The sequence below is a fragment of the Ziziphus jujuba genome, chromosome 11, assembly GCF_031755915.1.
Source record: "Ziziphus jujuba cultivar Dongzao chromosome 11, ASM3175591v1".
Lineage (NCBI taxonomy): Eukaryota > Viridiplantae > Streptophyta > Magnoliopsida > Rosales > Rhamnaceae > Ziziphus > Ziziphus jujuba.
In genome coordinates, this window is record NC_083389.1 from 21,016,416 (window position 1) to 21,041,745 (window position 25,330).

The following is a 25,330-nucleotide window of genomic DNA, read 5'->3' on the forward strand; positions in this document are numbered from 1 at the left end:
AAGAAAAAAACATACCATTAAGGAAACAGCAAATTATGAGGAGAAAACGACAAATAAAAACAAAAATATGAAAATCCTAGAAAATTTTCATGTATGTGAAAGGTTCTTTCAAATACCAGAAGCTGTTTGGTTTTTAAAGCATTATTAGTTTCCCCAGCTCACTTTATATTCATCTAACAATAGACCAACCTCTTGCATGTTACTTTCACAGGGAATAAAATACCAAAAAAAAAAAAAAAACCAAAGAAGACTCGCCTAGATTATGTCCAAGAAAATAATAGCATTGCATGTCAAAATCTTTTCATACAATGCCATTCTAGTCAATGTTAAGAAGTTTATGCTTGATGCTTTCATTTGAGGTGAAATAAACAAGAAAAAGATGTTCTGCTCATCCCAATGGGAAGAAAATGGAACATTGATCCAAAAGCAGAAGAATTATTATGGTGGAAAGATCAGAATTGAAACTGCATCTCTGATGTATATCCAAGTGCTTCAAGGTGACCCGCCATGGCCTTGTTCATGGGTGGTGGACCACACCTTAAAATCTGCAGAATTTGGAGATCGAAGTAAGTACACAATGATATACCTGAATATAATTGTCTACTTCATACTCAGCCTAAGCAAAACATGATTTACAAGTTTTCAGGAAACTTCAGGACAATCATAAAATGCCAACCTGAATATCAGCTGCTGGTGCAGGGCAGTGGGTTTGAATCATTTCCTTTGATACAAAGCCGACTCCACCATTCCATACTTCCGGAGGCTGAGAAAGTTACAAATATTATTCAAACAAGCAATTCCATTTGAAACAAAAGAACAGATGAAAGTTGTCAGTCCATGACATTTGATCAAAACTAATAAAGGTCTTGCACCAAAAACGAAAAGGTTTTGACTGAAATTTAAAACAACAGCAACGGAAAGACAAGACATAGCCTGCTGTTTACTTGCTAACTTTGTTGTAAAAGCAAGTTAACTAGACTCAAGATAACATTTAAGGTTCGCTACTTATGCAAAATGCCGAAGCTAAAGAAACATACATCAGAAACATTTTTCAAGCAGTTTAAGAAGACAAGGAACAAGCAGCATTGAAATATGCTTAGATTAACAAAAGAGGTTTGCAGGGTGATCCCTATATGAGTTTTTTTCATTTTTATGGCTGAAGATAAAAAGTAGTCTTTCTATAGTCAAGGGGAATAAATTCCTTCATAGGAAGCTGGACTCCCATTTAGTTTTCCCCTCTTTTATATTATGTTTTCTTTACTTCTTTAACATTGCATACTTCTTATGTTGTTTTAATGAGTTATTTCTCAAGAAAAAAATGTAGATGGTAATATCCACCATATTTTGAAGGATAAAGAATAAGATTATTACATGACAGCAAACCTGGGTTAGCTCTGCCATTTTCTGGGTTAGCTCTGCCATTTCTCTATCTCTCTTACTGAAAAATAGGTTTTAAAGTTCCAGAAAAGAGATTTGTTCTCAAGATTAAACAATAAAAGAGTAAAAATAGCTCTGCATATCTGTTGAACATGCACGAGACAACCTTATGCTAAAGATCGTTTGCCCAAAGTAATAAAAAAAGATTGGCCAGGAAATGATAGCTTCACTTGACACCCCGTAAGCAGTTCTACGGGTATTATTTTTCTGAAGCATCAATTATTTCACCTTCAAGTAGATTATATCCATCTATGCTTTTTCATCTCGTTCAACTAAACACATCAAGACATTATCCAAATAAGGTTATTACCACACTAAATAACAGTTCATTTATATCCTACATATGTATAATACAAGCTAGAAACCAGGAACTGCGATGATAAGCTTCTGATTCTAGGCTATTCTAGCTTACTTATATGATTTTAACAGTCCCTATACATGAATTTAAACTCAAGTTGCTTTTTCAAATTTTTTGACACTCTAAACCAATGTCTATACATCTCGAGCTTCGACAATGGCATCAGTGATCAAATTCTTGGTAGAATATGCATTCTTTAGAGTCAAAACATTATTTTGCCTAGAAAATCTTTATAATATCATTGGTAACTTTGAAATAAAATATAGATGTCATGGCATTTTAATTTTCAAGGTTCAGGAAAATCTAGCCAAAGTTTCATGATCTGTCACAGAACTGTCAAAAGAGCAGAAAGACAAAAACTCATAAACCCTAAAAAACAACATCAATTTTTTTCAAAGATGCTCCAATTCATGATATGATAATATAGGATATGCTTAACCAACAGCAGAAGGCCAAAAGATCAACCTGGAACAAAGAAAATTGATAGGAATATGATGTATAAGAAATGAACAAACCTGATTCAAAACATAGTACACTTTGAACCGATCAGGGTAGTTAGTAGCTAGAGAATCTAACTCCTCCTGCAAATATTTGAATGTGATTAAATCAATCCAATTGCACAGACTGCAAATTCATATCTGCAATACTAAAACTCCTATTTCCTAGTTGTCCTTAATCCAGAGACTTCCATCTCTAGGGTGAGAAATGACATACTTTATCATCAGCAATTAAAAACCATCCTAGCAAACTTATAATGGATCATGATATAGAAAAAAAATGGAATACAAAAGAAAAAATTGTTCACTACGTATTATCTGAAGTAGAACGAGATAAAACTTCAAAGTTCACAGAAACATTAGAAAATAAAACTTAAAAAAAGCACCTAGTAGTCCAGATATTTGCAAGCAACCTCAAAGGTGCATTCATAAAAATATGAAAGAATACTTTCACATTTACGACCCAAACAGAGATAAAGCAAGAAGAGAAAGTTCTTATTAAATTTATTATTAATCAATTAATTGAATTCTAACCGAGGACCACAAAACAAAGGTGAATGGTGGGTAAAACTTTCCCAATGGACAGATATATCAAAAGAGAGAGAACATCGATAGAGAGCACTTTAAGTAATTAATATTTAAGGAAAGTCAAACAGAAGTAATCAACTGTGCTGATGCTACCATACCTTGATTCAGCAGTTTTTATTGCATTAATGCAATCTAAAGGATCTCAAGCAAATAGTATAATCTTTTTCTTGTCACCAACTCTTAAGAATTCAAGGACTGAAGGGCAATAAACTTGACCCTTAATATTATAATCTGATGACAATAAAAGGTTCCACATTTTCATATTTATATCATATTAAACAAAGCTACCCTCCCATTCCACTCTCCATTCCCCATGCCAAAGCTCCATCTAAATGCTGAGGTGAAATATTCTATATTTATGCATTCCCATTGAGGGCCATCAAAAATTTAATTCTTGGCCTCCAACTTAGCTCAAGAACATTGGCAAATCACCAATTTCAACAAAACTTCATTATTTTCAATAGAAAAACAATTCTGAGTGTGTATATGTTATGATAAACTCATTTAGTGCATGCACATTATGATATACTGGTGTCCACCACCCCCAACAACTCCAATATTAAAGATCTCGTAGATACTTGCAAACTTGATTGATCAAATATATTCAACCCAAGAAAAGCTGACTATATGAAAGCACATATCAAGACGCTAAACTGCCAAGATTGTTCTTTGTTTCTAAGTATCTTGGAGCTCCATAATCTAACTTTGCCCACCCTCTCACTCACTCACTCACATATGTATCATCTTTTCAAAACATCAATTTACTATTAAATTTGCATACATTCATACATTCTGCCTGAACTAACTACATTCTGCTTGAACTGCAGTATTTTGTGTATTTGTTATGGACGAGTTGAAAATGATTGTTAAACATCAAATCTTCTTATCCTTAACAACAAAATATAATTTTAGTGGAGGTCACCTGAGAAAAGTGATTCCCAGCAACAAAAGGAGATTGATGACTAACATCAAAGTGAGTGGTATTGCATCAGAAAATGATATAAAATTACTTGAGCACCATGGACCACTTATACCTCACACTGCAAATAAACACAAAATTCCACTCTATGGTAGTGTCATAGTTCTTGTTGAGTCACCCAAGTGCTCCATACTTTAATTAAATGAGAATAAAATGATGCACCATATAAAGGGATGTAGCTTTCTTTATTTCTTTGTTTGTTTATCTTTGATGAAGAGATTTCAATTTACCTTCAAAAGAATGTCCTCGTATGTGACATTTGCATAGATAAGGTGAACCTTCGTTCTGTCTTTTGGATTTTCCAAAATGGCTCTAGCAACCTAAGGTGGATTGCAAAGATGATAACACAGTCAAACAATAGAGCGAACCAAGATGCCAAATGAAGGCAGGCAAAAGCAATAAAATAAATTTTGCAGATGCATACTTGGAACATTGGAGTGATTCCAGAGCCTCCAGCAAGCATCCCAAATGCTCTAACTTGGCCAGGTGTATATCTGAAACGACCCTGGACGTAACATTCCCAAAAACTCAAATTAAATAGAATATAAATTAAGAAAAGAAATATACTTGAAATATTAATAAGCAATGTTTATTGAGGTATTTGATGAACAAATCCACAAATTTAACCAGCCCTTAACTGTCAATACATACACGCTAACTAATAAGGTAGAAAAGAAAGAAAGGAGAGAGAAACATTTCTAAACCTAAAAAGAAAAGTTGTGTCTACCTTGGGACCTTTTACAGCAAGATAATCTCCAACACGCAACTCACGAAAATGGTGTGACATTCTTCCTTGTGGATACATCTATATAGAGGAAAACCCCTTCACATTATATCAATTACAAATAACAGCACACAAACACTCAGTGACATGGTCAAGGTATTCCACGGACTTTAAATAGATACCTTTATGACTAATTCAAAATGTCCAACATCAGAATCCAAAGTGGTTGGGGTGTAAGGCTTCATAACCTCTTGACCTTCGCTATCCTTCCCCCTAATCAATAAAGTAGCAACAAAAGGCTAGAAGAATGAGAGGAGATAATAATAATAATAATAATAATAATAAAAGGAAAACATAATATAACAACTCCTATTCTATCTAATGATGTCCTAATGACCATTTCAAGTGAAAAAAAAAAAAAAATGAGGGTCGGGTCGCATTCACTGTATGGCTAAAGACAATGGCCAAATAAATTAAGCAAACCTGCAACTTATATGTTGTCCAATTGGAAGGCCCAAAACTGAAGTAGGTGTAGGAAGTTCAAATGTGAATTTTGCAACATTGTGGCTCAATGGTGTACGCTTTACAAGTTTAAACTCCTTGAAATTTTCAGGATCCAAGCAGCCTAGAAGAACATACCATGATCATGCAGTTAACAAAAATAACAGATTCTTAAATATCAAACATAGAGAACAAAACTTGCAATAGGCAGGCCAATCTTACATTTTTTTTTTATATTCAAAAAAACAGGGGGAAAAAAGGAAGCGAGAAATTATTGGCAAAAAATAAAGGAAGCAATTCTTAAACACTATAACTTCAACCTACCAGTTGAAACTTTTAATAAAGGATTTAAAAAAAAAAAAAAAATAGCTTTAGGTTCTATGGATTGGTGGAATGAAAGTTTGGAAAATAAACTTATAAATCATATAGATTGTAGAATACAAAAATGCAAAGGATTAAGGATCTAATCAAACATAACAAATACAAAACAAGGATTAGATATAAGAATTTCTCCTTGAAGAATCATATGTTCACATAGTGTTTGCTCACCACTAGACAGAAAAATGACCAAAACTTTTTTAAGTTAATCTTTGTTAGGAAAATAACAGATATCTCAAACTAAACCCCAAGGGCAACTAAATATTCTCTCCCAAAAAAGAGAGATTTAAACAGAAGAGTTAGTAATTTCGAATCCCATTGCTTCAAGGCCCTCGTTAAGGCTCATCTGCTGAGTTCACATGATAAAGGTCTCTCTTTTCTTTCCCAGAACATAGAAACAACGCTTATTACAATGCTATTTCCTTCACTTGGTTCCATCACATTCCACATAATCAAATACAAACAATGAAAATACCTCTATTTTTTCTTTTTTTATTCTTCACTTCGAAGCAAATCAAAAAGAGTGATTATTACCCAAAAAATAAAATAAAAAGTTCAAGTAGAGTGTTATAACATCATATTCACTAAATGACTAGACTCAATCACAACTCTACTTTGTCAAAGGGACATGGAATTCTGCATAAACTAGTCAAACATAACACCTACATCAAGACTGACCGTAGTATACCAGTTAAAACATCTCAAAATAACAACTAAAAAAATTATACAAACTTCAATTATACAACGGGCCAAATAAACAAAATTCCCAGATCAATATCACGAAATAGCTCGTTACACAAAAATCCACAATAAATATACAAACTTCAAAAGAAAAACACATATAAATATACAAACTTCAAAAGAATCCAAAACGACCCAGTACTCATAGTCACAAAAAAAAACAGAAAAAAATGTGAGAAACTATGAAACTAAGAATTATATAACCAGTTGATAGAAAACCAACTTAAATAGAAGAAAGTCAAACCTTTAGGCTTCTTGGAGGAGAATAGAAAGTAAGCACCACCAAGCACAATGGCAACAACAGCTACTGCCGCACCCAGAAGAATCTGGGGATCCAGTGACTGTAAGAAATCCAAATCCATGAATTTTTTTTTTTAATTATTATTATTATTTTCTCAAAGTTGTATTTTTTCTGATGCAAGAAATGGGTAAATGGATAGGGAGAGCAAATGGGTCAGCTGTGTTTTTTGTTTTGCTTATATCCTCTGCTCTCAATCAGTGGCTGGCTTTTCTTGCTAATGGTGGGAAGCAAGTGTCAATGGAAGGCAGCGAAGAAGGTGGGTCTTGAAACAGAAGGAGGGGTGGGTAGGTGAAGGATATTGATTGCTGAATCAAGTAGGCTTACGCTAGGACCAAACGCGGATCTGGTGAACCTAACAACGCCAATACAATGTCACCTTTCTACCCTTCTCAATCCCTTTTCCCAACCTTTTACCCTCTTTTTTTGAAAATAAATTAATAAAAGCTTTTTCCCCCCTTAATTGTTTATGACAAAATTTGAGTGATTTTAAATTGGAACCAAATGGATTTAATCTTCTCTAGAAACCCATATTCTGTACTGTTATTTTATTTTGTTTTGGAAGTGGATATTCAAATTCTAAATTTGGATACTCTAAAAAAAAAAAAAAAAAAAAGGTTATAAATTTGGGTATAAAAAAACTGAAAAAGCAATAGTTGATTCTCGGATAGACAAAACCGCAACTTTGTTGGTAAATAAGCAATGTATCTATTTGCAATAATAATAATAATAATAATAATAAGAAGAAGAAGAAGAAGAAGAAGCAATGTATCTTTTTTAATAGGAAATGATATGCAATTTTTCCTTTTTTAACCATAAGCAATTTTAAATACAAATACTATATGCATGAATGTTTTAACTATTAGTCTTTCCTCATTAATTGTCACCCATGCATCATATTGATTTTTTATTTAACTTATCTTTTTCTTTATTTAAATAATCATTAATCATCACCCTTACATCACATATATTCTGTATTTACCTTATTTTCTTATTTTTTTTAAATAATAATAATAATAAGCAACGTATTATGTATCTAATATTTTTATAGGAAACAATACGCAATTTTTATTTTTTTTTTGCCATACGCATTTCAAATACACATATCATGCATGAATGTTTCAACTGTTAGTCTTTCCTCATTAATTGTCACCCATGCATCACATATATTCTGTATTTATCTTATCTTTTTCTTAAAAAAAAAGAAAAAAAAAAAGAAAGAAAGATAAATACTATATGCACGAATGATTCAACTATTAATCTTTCCTCACTTGGTAATTTCTGTTTTTAATTTCTGTTTTTAACTTATTACTTTATATATTATGGTAAAATTTACATATTTTTTTTACTTAGAGTATTTACAACGGTTCTTTTTAAAATAATATATATATATATATATATATATATATTATTTATTATAAGTATTTTTTAAAATAAAGAGTAAATTTTTAAAATATTCTCCAACAACAATTTTTATATGTGTTCTTTATTTTTTTCTTTATTAATATTAATTATTTTACTTATAACTTTTTTTTTATATAAATTATCTGTTAAATATTATATGTTGTATTAAATTATATTAATATAATATTCAATCAAAAAATAGATTTGATTTTCTATGTTTAAAGACTCAAACCTAATTCTTTATTTTAAAAAATAAAAATAAAAAATTATTTGAAGCTCTTTTTAAAATGTTAAACATTTAATTAAATCTTTTGAAAATGCTCTTATTAATTAATTATTTTAGCCTGAATATCAAACATTTATACTTTAAGGTCTAGTACTCATCTAAAACAAGATATATTTTCATTTTACAACATGATGCATTCGGGGTTATGTTTATTATATTTTTAGACCTCAAATTTCACCAAACCTCATATGATAATTTCAAATACCTCGTTTCCTCATTAATTGTCACCCATGCATCACATATATTCTTTATTTACCTTATCTATTTTTTTAAAGAAATAAATACTATATACATGCGTGTTTCAGCTATTAATCTTTCCTGACTAATTGTCACCATGCATCACATATGATCTGTATGTGCCTTATCCTTTTCTTTTTTTTTTTTTTGGATAATTTCTGTATTTACCTTATCATTTTATTTATTATGGTAAATTTACATATTTTTCACTTAAAGCATTCCTAATAATACTTTTTAAAATAAAGAATATATTTTTTATTATAAGTATTTGAGATAAAGAGTGAATTTTTAAAATAACATCCAACAACAATCTTTATTTGTGCTCTTTATGTTATCTATCAAAAATAATAATAATGGCATAGAAACATATATTGCATTAAATTATATGATATAATATTCAAATAAAAAATAAATTTGACTCTCTATATTTATAGAATTAAACCTAATTTTTTAAAGTCAAAATAAAAAATTCTTTGGAAATCTTTCTTAAAAGTTAACTTTTTAAGATAAAAAAAATATAAATACATTTAAAAATTCTATTTGAGATGCTTTTATTAATTAATTTTTAGCCTACATATGAATATCAAATATTTACACTTAAAGATCCACCACTCATCTGAAACAAGATATATTTTCATTTTACGACATGATGCATATGGGTTTTGTTTATTGTGGTTTTAGACCTCAAATTTGACCAAACTCATATAATAATTTCAAATACCTCTTTTTCAAATTGAGTATGCTTGCTCAATTTTTTATTTTTAACCAAAATGTAGCCTACTACTATTTAGTCCATAGTCAATGTTAGTAATTAAGAATTTTTAAGAACACCTTTTTTCTTAATACATATTATTTATTAGAACAGATTACTTTCATAAGAGACAAAACTCATGTCTTACGAATTCTAATATAAAATAAAAAGTAAAAAAAAGAACTACGTTTTTATCAAGTGAATGGTTAGAAATTAAAAAAGAAAGAAGAAGAAATTGACCAAAAAAAAAAAAGAAAAAGAAAAAAACACATATCTTTGATATACTCCATTATTGGGGTTGACAATCCCAAAAAAATCAACATATGGGAGCGTGTCAACTAGATTTGTGTTGAATAGCATGATTTACATATATAACTAATTATGCGACTTTCATATGTATATAATTTATGAACTGCTTTTAAAAAATTTCAAAAAAGATAATTTTCATGAAGAATTTGATTGATATTCGTAAGAAGTTTTCCTCCCCTCCCCATAACTAATAATTCAAATTTGTAGATAAGATAAGAATTATGTTATGCTATGGAATGGGGAGTAGAAAGTTTTGCATCTCACCCGCCGGCCACGCCTTGATGTAATATATTAATGAAAATTTTTCATTTAATAAACGACTTTGGCAAACGAGGATATCAAAGTAATTTCATTTATTTTGACTTGTCTGTCCACCAACCAAAGTTTTGTTATTGCACGTGGTTTTCTGCTCCTCTCTCTCTCTATCTGCTAGCGCTCGTGGTTTTTTAAGTTTGACTCCCTCGTTGTCTTTGTGGTAGTCTGGGTAGAATATTATCTTTTCCATAAAAAATATAAAAAATAAATAAATAAATTTAATCTCATCTTTCTATTCAAAGTTCTGTATAATGAGGTCAATTCAATGATAATATCTTTTAAATTTGTGTTTCTGAAATTGTAAATTCGAATGAAACCCTTTTAGATTAGAAAAATATTAATATTTCTCTATTGCAATCCCTTTAAACTTAAATTAGATGGTGGCATTAACTTGTATGTTTATTCCCAATATATAAGGCTCATCATGGGCATGCTAAGAGCTACTACCCTCTATCAAAAATTTGTGCTAGACAAGTGTTAAACATTAATACCAGATCATTAAAAGGTTCAAGATGTAGTTCTAGACCCTCTAGTCGTGGTTCAATCGGATATACATCTATGCTGTCCATAGGCTAACTTAGAACCCTTGCTTAGGAAGTGGGCTATTATTCCTCTCATATTTATGCCATCTAGATGTTTGGAGCCTAGGCAATTCTCATTACCTTGTAGAATTTCACCAATACTCTCATGTAAAGCACACCAAATGGCAAGAGTTGGTAAGCCTTCCTGGGGTTGCCAAAGGTGTGGTCTCCTAGACCTTTGACCTATTTCGGTTGACTAGTTTCTTGTTTTTTTCCTTTCTTTCGTCTCTAATTTTTATAGGGAGATATTGCCCATGCTCCTCTTTTTCGATTTTATTCATTTATTTTATATTGCATCCAAACTTAGAATAACATTCTTGGCCAAAAAAAAACAAATAAATTTTTTGGATGGCTCTTTTATGCAAGGTGGGGGTTGTGGTTTTTGACTCCTCAAAAATTTGGTAGCTTTGCTATTATTATTATTATTATTTTTTTTGTTTGCTTTAGTAACGGGTAAGACTATCTTCACCCTCATATGCTAGACTCCTCTTATATTGTGTGGGTGAATACTTCACAAATTCCAAATAAATACAAACTCTATCTTATAGTATCCAATTAAAACTTTGTGTTTCACCCAACCAAAAAAAAAGAAAAAAAAAAAGAAAAAAAAAAGAAGGTCTGATAAAAACTTTGTGGTCTAATATACATACCATTGAAAGTCATAATCAGTGTTTTATTTTTATTCAAACTCTATGAAAAAAAAAAAATTTCGGTATAAAAACACAATATTTTAAACAATGAAAAAACTATTTAGCTAGATATTTTTACATATTATAATTACATGCTATTATGCCATATTATAACACACTACATATCCAATTTTCACCAAGTCCTAACATTATTCTTAGCATCCAAGTGTTTTTAGTCCACGCCACATTGGGGGCCGCATATTTTGCAGGATCATAGGGTCGATGACAACAAAGAAAGAATGCCAAATATATTTCATCCATTATTTAATAATGGATTCTATAGATTGATTATATATATATATATATATATATATATGCATTATTAATTAATTTTTAAACTCTCTTTTAGTAAAATACTTTATTTTAAATCCTTCCTTTTGTTTGATATGGCTTATGTTACTTGATATGATACATCTCATCTGTTTCATCTTTAGTTGTTTTTGTTCAATCTTACGGTTAAAGTTCCATATGTGTTATCAAATATATAATTCATATTTTGTTTGTGTTTAGAAGGCTCCCTATGGATTATGTTGAATTCATTCTCTCCATCATCTTCAGTGTCTAGGTGGCTCATTTTCCTTTTCAAAAATTTATCACTCTCAATTTATATTTGTTAATGCTAAAGTAGTTATAAGTCCATATGACACATGGTATGCATAATCAAATTACAGTATTTTGATAATAAATTACGAAAAAAATTAGAATCAAGTGCCTAAAATACCTAAAACAAAGATTAACCATTTAAATGATTTGTGATGATGATGATGATGATGATGATGATAATAATAATAATAATAATAATAAACCCATCAAGTATAAAATTAAAAATAAAAATAAGAAATAAAAATGATTTATAAACCCATCAAGTATTGTTTAATAAAAATTATAAAAACTGAAAGAAAAAAGTGATAAAAATTGATAAAGCATGAAAAAAAGACCTTCTAAAATTGTTCAATAAAAATTAAATTTTTTCTTGCTTAATTATTTTTCTTAGTTTGTTGCTTGACCTCTGTGGATTTGGCTGGCTAGCAATAATTTCTTTATAGGAACCATCATCTTCAACAATTACTAGATTAGATTGTTTTTCAGGAGTTTCATTTGGAGAATTGAAATCATTTTCATACACAAAGTCCTATACAAAAATAACGTATATTGAATCATGAATTAAATAAAGTTATTTCTAAATCAAATGCCGAAGGTAATACTAAAGACAACCTTCCCTTCAACAATATTAGTGTTTTCAAGTTTAGAAACCTCATCATGGTCTTAATAATATTATTTTTTGTGATTAAAACAATAAAAAATATAATAAACATTGAAGATAATATTATAAATAATATATATATATATATATATATATATGCATATTATATTAGCTTACTTCACACTAACCCGATTTATTTTATAAGAACTTAAAACATATTTTGTTGTAAGTTCATTGTTATCAGTCAACCATATAGACTTCATTATGCTCACTTATCACTCCACAAAATGCACGGAAGCTTGAAAATTTTGTAAAATAAAGCAAAAACTCATGAAATAGTATATGCAAATAAGATTATCATTTAACATCTAGCCAAATTCTAGATGAAACATATTCTAGGTACTAAGCACAATATCAATAAGCTTATTTGTCTTTTTCCTTTGGATTCTAGACTTTTCGAATTATCTTTGCCAACAACTTCTCCAATAATATCTTCAAAAAAATTAAAAACTATAATTGGCATCCCAATGATGCTGCTGCTTATAACTTGCCATGGCTAAAACAATCGTCCTTCAACCAAGAAGAGGGTGGCTGGTGCTAACTATGCACTATGCTTGCCATATCTCGGACTTGTAGCTCTCACAGAATGGCTATACATATATGCATGTTAATCTGTAATGACAACTATCCTATGGCCAAGGGTAGAGATAGCTGTTACTCATCCTGCATTATACTTGCCTATTTTCTCTCAACACAACTCATAAGGACGACCATGAATATAATTTGCACACTTAATAAACATCCATCCTATGCCCAAAGAGGGAGGCAGCTGATACTCACCATGCAGATATACTTGCCAACCCTTAGGTCCATGGCACCAACAGGATAGTCACAATGTAATAAACAATTATCCTGGCCATTGAGGGGGCGGTTTATGCTCACTGTATAATACTTACCAATTTTCAAGTCTGTGGCACCTACAGGACGACAATACAAAGTTGCATGCTTATAAACAATACAGTACAGAACACCAATACTGTATAGTACATCTAAAAACTATAATTAATTTTATAATATTATAAATACTGAAATCTGATAAAATACAACTGAATTTATATACTATTACCATATCCATTAAATTCCATATTTCTTTCAAACCACCAAAATAAATCCAGCAATTTAAATATTTCAATTTTTACCACAATAAAGCCAAATTCATGAATAAATAAATAATTAAATACATGAATATATCTTTGATCACAATAATTTAAAATAATTATTTTCTTTTAAACTATTGCATAACCCCGACGATTTTAGGAAACTAAACATTACTAAAATTATGATCAATTTCACAATATCCAAATACACAAATATATATTTTATATACTAATAATTATTATTCTTCTTAAATCCTTAAAGTTTATTTATGCAAAAATTACTTTAAATCATATACAATTTACATATTGCTAAATCTCACACAATATATTTATTTATACAAAATAATTATAATAGTAAAATTTAACAATATTCCAACAATAAATAATCACATAAAAATAATATATTAAAAATTTCTAAATTTTCAAAACATACATAATACTTTCCAAAATGTTAAATAACACAAAATGTACATCCACACACACATGTACATGTGTACAACCTTTTAACAAGTATGTACGCATTCATATATATATATATGTGCACATACCTATACTCACATGTATATATTTCCACATTTAAATATATACACACAACCCTTTAATAAGCAAATGTTTTTTATAAGTATAATTATTCGCATAAACATATCTTCATGTATATATACAGAAGCACTCCAGAAAAATACATTTAAACCATTATATACTGTATACATTTATACACTGTTAATATATATATACATTTTCACAAAAACACACACACACACACACACACACACATATCTGTATATATATATATACAAAATATATGTAATTACAAACTTAAATGCATCTGTACATTTAAACACATATACATGTTCAATTTTTTAATATTTGACATTAAATTTAATAATTTATTCAAAAATAGCAATTTTGTAAATATGCATCCGTAATTCACAAACAAGATATCAATACGAAGCTAAAGAGATGGGGAATACAATTCTAACCTTCGATTGGCTCAAAACCTTCGGCGGTGGCCAGAATTTCGTTAGGAAGCCGTTACCAAATTGCTCCCTTTGTACACCATAAATGAGCTCAAATTGGAGCAAACAAAGGCCACCATCGGCTTCAGGGGGCTTACATTAGGGGGGAGGGACCGAGAACGCGACTTGAGATGGTCAGAATCCGATGGTCGGACGGTGTGCCCACCACCAGCTTCCATGGTCCTTTTCTGATGCAGCAGTGGCTTCCCCGGCAATCGAACCACACTTCGACGAAGCTAAAGTGATTGGCTGTCAAATTGTGAGGGCGGTGTGACATGGGTACGCCGGAGCATGGTGAATTGGCCAGTGAAAGGAAACGGCTACCGCAGGCTTTCATTGCTTGATCTAGGCACGTCGTCGGCCAATAGGCCACGAAATTTGGCGGTTAGCTCATGTAACTCAAGGGTGGTTGCAAATTCATCAATTCCGGCCAACCAGTGCGAAGAGAGAGAGGAGAGAGAAGCTATTTTGGGAGGGGATGAGGAGAGAGAAAGGGAAAGGAAAGAAGAAAAAGAGGGGGAGTCCACGTGGTGCTCATGAATTGGTGACATGTGGCACCTCTTGGATCTTTTTCTTTCAAAATTCCTCCCCATCATAATATTGCCCGGAAATGTTTGTCTTGAATTTATAGATCGATATCTTTTCAAATATAATCTAAATTAAATGTGCCACTAGTTTACAAACTTGTAGTGACAAGCACTATCACATAGTACATGAGTCAATGTTAAAATCCATATAAATGAAAAATCAACTCTATGCTCGCTGATAAGTCCGGGTTGCATCTGCTTTTGGCCATAACTTTCTACGCTTAACTTCAATTTTGGCATGCTACTAGTCTACAAACTCGTGTCAATGACTACTTTACCATGGTACCTCAGTCAACACAAAATTATTTCCATAATAAAAAGTCAACTTGGGACCTACTTGATCAATTTTGATCAACCTTGGTCAAAAATTAAATTTTGGGACTTTTTTTGGGTTGGAGTTTTACACCATTTCTATGATAAAACAATGATAGATGAAGGTTAAGAATAAAAAAATACTTTTAGTGATTCCTATTTGTGTGTGTTTGGTAATTTATACATAATCATGCTGATTACATTGGAAATAGGAATCACCAATGTGAAAGAGAAGAGTGGTCACTTCAAAGGAGAATGCTAAGGGTGCAATTTTCTAGAAATTCTCATAAAACCAGAAAGATGTTTAAGGCTAAAATAAACACAACAATGAGAACTGAAGTGTACCAAAAATGAATCATGCGTGAAATATATTATCATTTACACAAACGATGAAATGGTTCAAAGATATTACATCTACTATTAGTCAGTAAAGTAAACATAGTCTTATAAGGGAAGGTTCAAAAAGTAACATCTACCTATCCTATGCAGGTTCCAACCATAACGCTTTACCACCAGAGTCCTGCATTGTCCCAAGTCACGTTTTTATAATTTAATAGTGTGAATGATTTGTCATTAAAAGGATTAAATGAATTTTAATGGGTTTTAATGGTGGCCTTTTAATTTCCTAATGTTTGGTTTTTGAGGGAAAGTGAGTTTTTGACAAAATTGCATTTTGGGGGGAAAAAAAAAAGTGGGCAACATTCTTCTTGAGCATTCTTTGAACTGAGAGAGAAATATTGTGAGAAAACTTAGGGTTGCATAGAGTGGTAAAACTTAGGTACTAAAGTTTATGGAGAAAGACTTTGATGGTGGTGTGTTTAAGGTCTAAGTATTCATTGTATCTTGGGAGATAAGCGTCATAGAACCATCTGCACCGATGGGGCGAAAATCATCTTAGGGACACTATATAACACATAGGCCTAAGACAGATCAACCAATTACAAACATATAGGTTCTGAATGTTGTTAATTGTTTTTCCAATTTTTTTTGTTTCTACACTCCTATCATGCTTTGCTGTGATGATTCTGCTCTCAGTGCCAATTATCGTTTAGAGTTGGCTCCCAACAATCATCTACCTACAAATTTGCTCTTTACATTATTCTTAATTCCGAGCCAGCATTATCTCTTCTTGCTTTGAGCATCTCTGTACATCTTGTTATGACTATGATTTGATTGTTCTTGGCTTTGAGCTAATGGCTCAAATCTTGGTCCTAAGTCTATTCTCATTGTGCTTTGCTTTGATCTTTCCACTCTTGGTGTTGATCATTGCTTTGAGTTGGTTTCCAACGATTGTCTTGGCTTCGAGTTTGGTTTTTTTTTTTTTTTTTTTTTTTCCCCAACACGATTCCATTCTTGGTTCCAAGCTTGCTCCTGATCTCATTTGCCATGTTGTTAGTGACTGCTCATTATTTTTTTGTTGCTCCATGCTTACTATGCTCCTGACTTCAATCTTTACTTTTAGATAAGATGATCACTGCTTCCCTCTTCATACCTCTCCCCATCTTGAATCAGAAATTGGTAATTATCTTGATCTTCTCTATGATCTTTACTAGTAGCTTGAGATGGTGGCACTTGGTAGCTTTCTCGATCATCTCTTTGGTTGTCATGCCTCCTCGCTTGTTGGTTGTGCGGTTGATCCTGCTAGTCATCTCTGGTTGGCTCACCATTCATCTTTACCATCATGTGTCTCGATCATCTCAAGCTCGCTTTTTTGTAGAAATACAAAGGGCATCATGTCAGCAATCATGCTTTCTATGATTAGACAGCAAATGGCCATGAGATGACACTATAGCTTAAGGTGGTACTAGTCGATTGTGCAAAGCAAAGGTGATTTCTTTTCATTGAATGCTATAAGTGCTGATGATCAATATGTGCGGATCACAAGAGATGTCTCTTGCCCAAAAAAAAAAAAAAAAAAATAATAATAATAATAATAAAATGCAAATGATAAAAAATATAGAAAAATAAATAAATAAATAATGTCGAATATATATATATATAATATACTTATCAATATATGTGTGTGTATATATATATATATATAGACAGCTTAACCAAAAAATAAAAAATAAAATAAATTCTTGCATAAAGAAAAAGTCAAAAATATATGTCCATACATATAGACATGGTTTAAAATATTCGAAACTTTTTTGAAATTTTCATTTTTTTAAGGGGTTGATATGAAATTTAGGTTTCAAATGGAAATTGATAGAATTTTCATAATATCCATTGAAATTTCTAAAATTTTGCTAAAATTTCTATGGAAATTTTAGTAAAAATATCCACATCAAATCTTTAATAATTTGGTTAAAAAATTCATACTTTCCATGAAAATTTATGAAATTTCCATTAAAATTTCGAAAATATCCATGGAATTTTTTAATATCCTTTAAAAAATTCATAAATATTATTTATATTTAGTAAATTTTTTTATCAAATTAACTTCATTAATAATTTTTTTACCCTTTAATTGCCTTTTAAACATTTAATGATATAAGCAAAATAAAATGAATTGAACTGAATAACATTAATAAGTTCTATAAAATGAATTGAACTGAATAACATTAATAAGTTCTACTTATTCAATATCGATAAAGCAAAAATACAAAGATTATAGATTAAATTTTTAAATCTGGAAAATCTTATTGCCGGCAATATCTGTTTTACAAATGTGAGTAACTAGATGGTGAAATATATACGTGGAGATGTCACAGCAAGAAAATGATTCAATTTCTATAAATCTTGGATTAATGAGGGTTGGAAGTCATTTTCATAACCCTTATTAAATGGATATTTATGGAATCATCAAGTAGTAATTCATGAATACCATCTCAAACTCAACCATTAAAGAGTAGTAGTTATGCACATAGTAAACCAATAATACAAGATCCACATAGTTGGCATATTAATAATTATATGCAAAATTATCAGGGAAATACATCTTTTCATAACTACTATTTACATTTCACATCTTAAAATCAAAATGAGGTAGAAACCGATGATTTTCAACCACCCAGAAATTCTGTATGGTATTAAGATGATATTTATAAACTACAATGTAATTATAATAATCGTTTTATATATTTTAGTTAATAAATAATTTTATCATATATGTTTTTTTGACCTATTTTTATTAATAATAATTTATCTATGGTTATTAATGCTTATTATAAATTAATTCACCAAGAAAAATATAATATCCATTTAATATTTTAGCAAGTTTTATAATCAATTTGATAATTGATAGATTAAATAAGCTAATTTTAAAGTTTCAATAAAATTTTTTATTTTTTAAAACAAATTTCCATAATTTTTTATAATTTTTTTTTATCGATATTTGATATTTTCCGATATTTCCATGAAAATATTTATATTTTAAACTTTCGATATTTCCATCGATATCGATTTTTTAAAACTTGCATATATATACAATATATATATATATATATATATGTACATGTATATATATTGTTAGAGTATAAACATGCAAGACCTTGGCATTTTGATTTGAAGAGTTTAAAGGCAAGAGAAAATCTCGCCTGCTCCTAGGAAAGTGGAGAAAACATTCTTGAAATCTTGCCACAGAGAGATTGGAATTGATGGTGATACCTTTGTTCACAAAACGGAAAGTTGTTAGCAAATTGGTTTATTGGGAGCTATATGCAATTTTACAAGCCATGAATCAAAGAAGACATTCCAGAGATGTGCAGGTGGAGCCGAAGTCCTTGTATGCTTTGATCTGCAATTGATGCAAGCCAAAGAACCACTTTGCCCACTGTTTTGTCTACAACATGGAGAAGACACGGGTTAGAGATGGCTGCAAATAGAAGCTTGAGTGTGTATGGCACAACACAAGCAAGCACCGTAATTTAAATGGGCAAATCTTAGGATTTTGAAGAAGATCAATCCTCAGATTCTGGATTAAGATTGGAAGCCTGTTGTTAGACATCTGTCACCGATGGCATGTTTTGGGTAATTGAATAACTTTTTTTTTTTTAACCAAAAAAAAGAGGAATTTCCATTTCAAGAAGATTGCAGAATGTATGAATAGAATTGATGCCTGGTTTCTTTTAGCTGCAAGTTTTGATGAGCGCCATATATGAGTTATAATTTAAATTTATATGGACACATTTTGATAAAGGAAAGTTTGGTGGCAAATGAGGGATGGACAATATTTGAATAATTGTTCAAGTGTTACTTCTGTTAGTCACCATACATAAAGAATTTGATTTCTTAATTTGGTGGCTATCGTTGGAGCTTGAGGGGTTTAATTTGGCTAAAAATTGAGATTATCCCGTGCAAGGAAATTGAAAAGCAAATCAAGAATATTTTGTTTTATTACTTTATTATTATTGTTATTTGAATATTCTTGTAGTTTTTAGAGTAGCCTAGATAAGGTTGACAATTTATTGTGGGAATAATGTATATTTTTTGGAGTGATTTAAGGGTGTGATAAGACAAAATTTATATTGATTATTTTTAATCAATATTTGATTTGGGAATGGGAATTAATATTGATTGATGATCATACGTGGTCATTTTTCAAATTAATTCAAATATAATGAAAAAATAACTTTGATTGGAAATTGCCTCTATCAAGTAATTGCCATACAAGACATGGAATTTATCTTATCAAAGTTGGAGGTTTCAAGCTATAAAAGGGGCATGTTATAAGAAGAACATTCTCCAAACATATTTTCGAAGACCAGATGCTCTGTAGAATTCTCTCCACAAGCTCTTGCTTTATTTTGTTCATTTCTTCTTTAGATTTTTAGTATCAAAGTTTGTTCACCATTTTAATCCATTTTATTTTGATTAATAAATCTATTCATACTTTTTCATTACTTAGATTATTGTATTTGTTATGGTCTACATCTATTTTTCATCAAAATATCTTATTCTTTTAACCATCTCTCTTTTATTCATTTCATCAATTATTTTTCTTTTCATTATGATTTTTTTAAAATCCTTTCACATTTTCAGATATTTTGAATGTATTGGCATTTTGGTTTGTATAATAGGTATTTTAAAAAATTTTTTATTAAAAAGCAAATAAGTGTTTGGCTGTAAATTAAAAAACTGCATTAAATGCTAATTGATTTTTCATAAAAACAAATAGGTATTTGGTTGTAAATTAAAAAATTGTATTAAATACTCATTGAGTTTTCATATAAACTAAAAAAAAAAAAAGAACTTTTATAGATAAATACAAAATTTGAATTTCTTTAAAACAACTTTAAAAAACTTTTTTTTTTAATAAATAAGTACTTATTAATTTTTATCAAACATTTTTAATTTTTTTAACAAAAAAGCTTTTGATCTGAAAATTTTTTTGCCTAATAGACACGTATGGTCTGTTTGGTATAGCTGATAAAAATATAACTTTAGTTTGTAAAGTTTTGTATAATAGATATTTTTGAAAAAGAGCTATTATTAAAAAGTTAATAAGTATTTGACTGTAAATAAAAAAGCTGTATCGAATGCTCAATTAGTTTTTATATAAACTAAAATAGTTATATTAAATGCTTATTAAGTTTCCATATAAGCTAAAAAAAGAGTTTTTCTAAAAAAACATAAAATTTAAATTTCTCTAAAATAGTTGAAAAAAACTGTTTTTTTGATAAATAAGTGCTTGTTAACTTTTGTTAAAGGTTAACTTTTGTCAAATATCTTTATTTTTAAATAAAAAAGCTTTTAACCTTTGAGTAAAGCTTTTGATCTAAAAAATTCTCGACCAAATAGGCTCTTATTAGGAAGTCCTTTACACAAGTCATAAAAAGAACTTTAAAATTAGAAGTTATCTATAATCTATTACAATTATTTAATTTTAGTCAGATTTATATTTCCCATTATCATATATATATATATATATATATGCATTCTATTACCTTTTTGTTATTTTTTATTTTTTTCTCTTTAAGTTTATTAGACTAGCACGCCTGCGTAATAAAGAGACATACAATTTGTTTGGTATTTCAAACAGATGGCCAGTCTCTACTCTTTCAATATTTTTTGCCATAATAACAGTTCCACAGAGGCTGAGTGGACTCAATATCTCCTTTGTACCAAAAGACAACCGCAAAGAAATCAAGTTCCACAAAGAATGTACGTCAATAATGATCGGAGATGATGTGGTCACCCGCTAAAAAACTTATACTCCATTAAAAAAAAAAAAAAAAAAGAGAAAAGAAAAAAAGAAAAAAAACTTTTTCCATAAATCCTAACTTAGAAAGTCAACTACTTGTCTAAACGGAAGGGTTTAGTCCAAGTTTGAATCTCATAACTCCAATATTAAAATTAAGAAAATGAAAAAGAAGACAAGAAAAAGGCAACTAATTTGTTTTGTTTTCTCTTTGTTTTATTTATTTTTTTGTTTTAGTTTTTTTTTTTTAACTTTTATTTTTCACTAATTTATTGTTGAGTCTATTCCTCTGTGCCAGCTCCAGTGTGAGTTAGTGATGCCCATGTACGCTCTAAAAACTTAGTAAACTCTTTCTCTCTGGAAACAATTACAGAGCTGTGATTAGCATTTTTAATGATGCTAACCTCTGCATTTGGAGCCTTTGCCTTGATGTTATAGCTGCATTCCAATGGTATAACCTGGTCCTGATCACCTTGGACAACACAAATTTTCACTCCAGCTTTACTCAGGAACTCCAAGTAGTTTTCCATTGACTCTACTCCTCCACAAATCACATTATGCATGGAATGCCATGCTGAATGATGAGTGTGTCTAGTAAAGTCCATAAACATGAAATGGAGATCCCTGGAAAGAAATTGGAAAAACAAGCATATCAAGAAATGCTCTTCACAAAGTAAGTTCACTTGTGTTCCAATTTGCACATTGTTTTGTTACCTTTTCCTAGTAAGTAGTCTCAGAATTCTCTCCCAAGTCCTGTGGTTTCGGCATACAAATAAACAGACACATCGGCCGAGATGCTCATACCATGACATAACAGATGAACCAAACGATATTGGTGGCCACAATCGCTTTGCAGCAAGTTTTTCAAGTACTTTTAAACCTCCTCCATCTTTTGAGGGAAAGTAAGGCTGAAATTGAAAACTGCATAATGGTTATATAAGGAAAAGAGCATAGCTGCGGATGAAGTTAAAAAGAATAAAGGAGAAGAATATCCGAGTAATGTTTCCAACTAAAGAAAACACACAAATTGACCAAAGGCAAAATGATATATTTATTAATTTTTGAGATGTTTTGGGACATGAATAAAACAGAGCAGGCAGAGACACACACATGTAAATATATCTATATATACATCCGAGTAATGTTTCCAACTAAAGAAAACACACAAATTGACCAAAGGCAAAATGATATATTTATTAATTTTTGAGATGTTTTGGGACATGAATAAAACAGAGCAGGCAGAGACACACACACACACACACACATATATATATATATATATACATCCGAGTAATGTTTCCAACTAAAGAAAACACACAAATTGACCAAAGGCAAAATGATATATTAATTAATTTTTGAGATGTTTTGGGACATGAATAAAACAGAGCAGGCAGACACACACACATATAAATATATATATATATATATATATATAGATATATATATATGTTTCTATTAAAGAAGCTTGTGAACTTACAGGGGCTACAAGGGTAATCGATTTTACGGACTTCAAATGCTTTTCGGCCAAGGCAATGGCAATGACACAGCCCATTGAGTGTGCCACCAAGTGGAAAGAATTCAATTGAAATGGAAATATCACACATTTCTCAATCATTTCCAAGTGATCTTTCAAAGTGTATAAACAGTCCCTCGGCTTTGGGCTTCTTCCAAATCCCAAAAGATCAACGGCAAACAATCTGTAGTTACGCTTTATGGGGTCAGACAGATTTGGGAACACTGTTTCTGTCCAGAATCTGGAAGAAGAAAGAAACCCATGTAAGAATATCACGTTCTCAGCTGATTTTCCCTGCCAATCTTTAGTTGTGGCTGTCAAAAACAAGAATGCACTAGCATAGATTAGTACCCATCTTTTACAGCATTCAATTGGACATTAGTTTTTAACACCTCAAACTCACTTCTTGTCATTGTCAATGAAACCAAATCCCTGATATGTGGAACCACTTCTTTCTACTCTAATTTTCCCAATCTAATTTGGCCAGATGATGGAACATATACTGTGAAATTCTATATATTTGCAACTTTCATCCAGTAAAAGTGTGTGCATAAGATTTCACTGATTTACAGTGCCATGGTTAGAGATATGGTAGATTTTTCCTAATAAATTAAAGCAACTTTCGCGGAAGTGCAACCTTGTCTATTTGGTCTACTTGCCTAAACTAACAGATATAGCAGGGAATACCACTATCCGGAGCAATAGAAACCGAAAATCTGTACCCAATTGAGCATATTAATTTGCCTACCTCGGTTGAATTGCAGGGTTATTCTACTCGATAATTCCCACTATTCGTAATGTCAAACACCAAATTATAAAAATTTCAAATTGACCTTCAAAATAGAAATTACTATTATTTAGTATAAAGTTGATAACAGCAAAATAATAATAATAATAAAAGTAAGAAACGAAAAAAAAAAATAAAAAATAAAATAGCCCTCCTTTTGCAAATCACGCAAAATGCAGATTTATATTACAAAAAGAAAATTGCTCTGTCAACACTGTCCATCAACAAATGGCAAAACTTTATAAATATTGACAATTTCTAATACATATAATTAGCAACTAACTACCAAATGAAGTCCAAAACGAATACGAATTATTATTCGATTGAAAAATTAAGGGAAAAAATGGGGATATTATCGAAGTACCTTGCGAAGGCTCTCTAACAAAAACATGAAGCTTATGTTCACCATCATTCAACCATGAAAGACAAGTTTCACATCGACAGTCAGACCACCTATTTACCATTTCCCCACCTCCACTTTTCTGGGAATTTTCCCATTTTCTTCCAAATCCAAGAAAACCCATTTCTCTAAAAACGTTTTTTCTTCCATACAAAGTCTCAGACAGTTCACATTCTTTATCATATTCATCCCCACTACTCTTATCCTGTTTTTCCCTCTTCTGGCAGTAACAAGGGGAAGCTTGCCCCTCGATAAACCCATCAACATAATGGTACAGAACGCAAAGAATTGTGTCAACAAAATCGAAGATGAGGAAGACAATGAAAGTTAACGCAGAGATTAAGTTTCTTGCTGGATTGAAAGCCCATTTTCTTGAGAATATAGAAAGAGACATTGAGAGAGAGAGAGAGAGAGAGAAAGCGGGAGAAAGTTCGAGCAAACAGAGTGTCAATGCAAAGATGATGACGGGACAGGGTTTAATACCAGTAAGCGTTTAGATAATTACGTGACAAATATTGTGCCACGTTGTAGAATCTTCATATGCAAAGCGATGTTGAATTCTCAGGGCGAAGAAATAGTCTCACAAGCTCTCTTAAATATCTATAGAAAAGTAAAAGAAAATAAGACAAAATAAATTTTCTGAAAATTGTCTCAATATTGGAAGTGAGAATCTTCAAAAGTTTCTTCCCCTTATTTTTGGACATTTGGAAAAATAAAGGGAAATGGGGTCCCAATCCAAATAAAAAAAATGAAAAAAATTGTATATGAATTGAAGCGGTTTTACATGGAAATCTAATTGTTCAATATAGCTAATATATTGATCATATAATTACTTTTAAAATTTAAGTTGTTATTATTATTATTATTATTATTATTGTTATTGTTATTTATTTATTTTTAGTTTTTGCTAATTATGAATGAAAGGTAAACACGAGTACAAGCATGTAAATCAAACACTTGCAATCAAACAAATGTATCAATCAATAATAAATATGCTACATGACGCTTTAAAGTACAATTGCTTTTGCATTTTTTTTTTGTTTTTTTTTTGTTTTATGGATTTTTAAAATACACATTTGATATGCAATAGTTTATTCGTTGTCAATTTTTTTAATAAAAAAAGAAATATTTTATTCTAT

At 30.4% G+C, this 25,330-nt stretch overlaps 2 protein-coding genes across 2 annotated transcripts; both read right to left on the reverse strand.

The window, feature by feature from the left end:
• Positions 1-260: 260 nt before the first annotated feature.
• On the reverse strand, positions 261-7,105 carry LOC107432994 (NADH--cytochrome b5 reductase 1). The gene is made up of 9 exons (XM_048465583.2): positions 6,448-7,105; positions 5,067-5,208; positions 4,766-4,856; positions 4,587-4,664; positions 4,284-4,364; positions 4,090-4,179; positions 2,311-2,376; positions 677-763; positions 261-545 (listed from the first exon to the last, which is right to left on the reverse strand). Exons 1-9 carry the CDS (start codon positions 6,563-6,565, stop codon positions 453-455), a joined length of 846 nt encoding a protein of 281 aa, XP_048321540.1. The 5' UTR covers positions 6,566-7,105; the 3' UTR covers positions 261-452.
• Positions 7,106-21,546: 14,441 nt separating this feature from the next.
• LOC107407382 (probable lysophospholipase BODYGUARD 4) lies at positions 21,547-24,651 on the reverse strand. The gene is made up of 4 exons (XM_048464740.2): positions 24,156-24,651; positions 22,969-23,318; positions 22,206-22,399; positions 21,547-22,115 (listed from the first exon to the last, which is right to left on the reverse strand). Exons 1-4 carry the CDS (start codon positions 24,583-24,585, stop codon positions 21,773-21,775), a joined length of 1,317 nt encoding a protein of 438 aa, XP_048320697.2. The 5' UTR covers positions 24,586-24,651; the 3' UTR covers positions 21,547-21,772.
• Between the last annotated feature and the right edge of the window lie 679 nt (positions 24,652-25,330).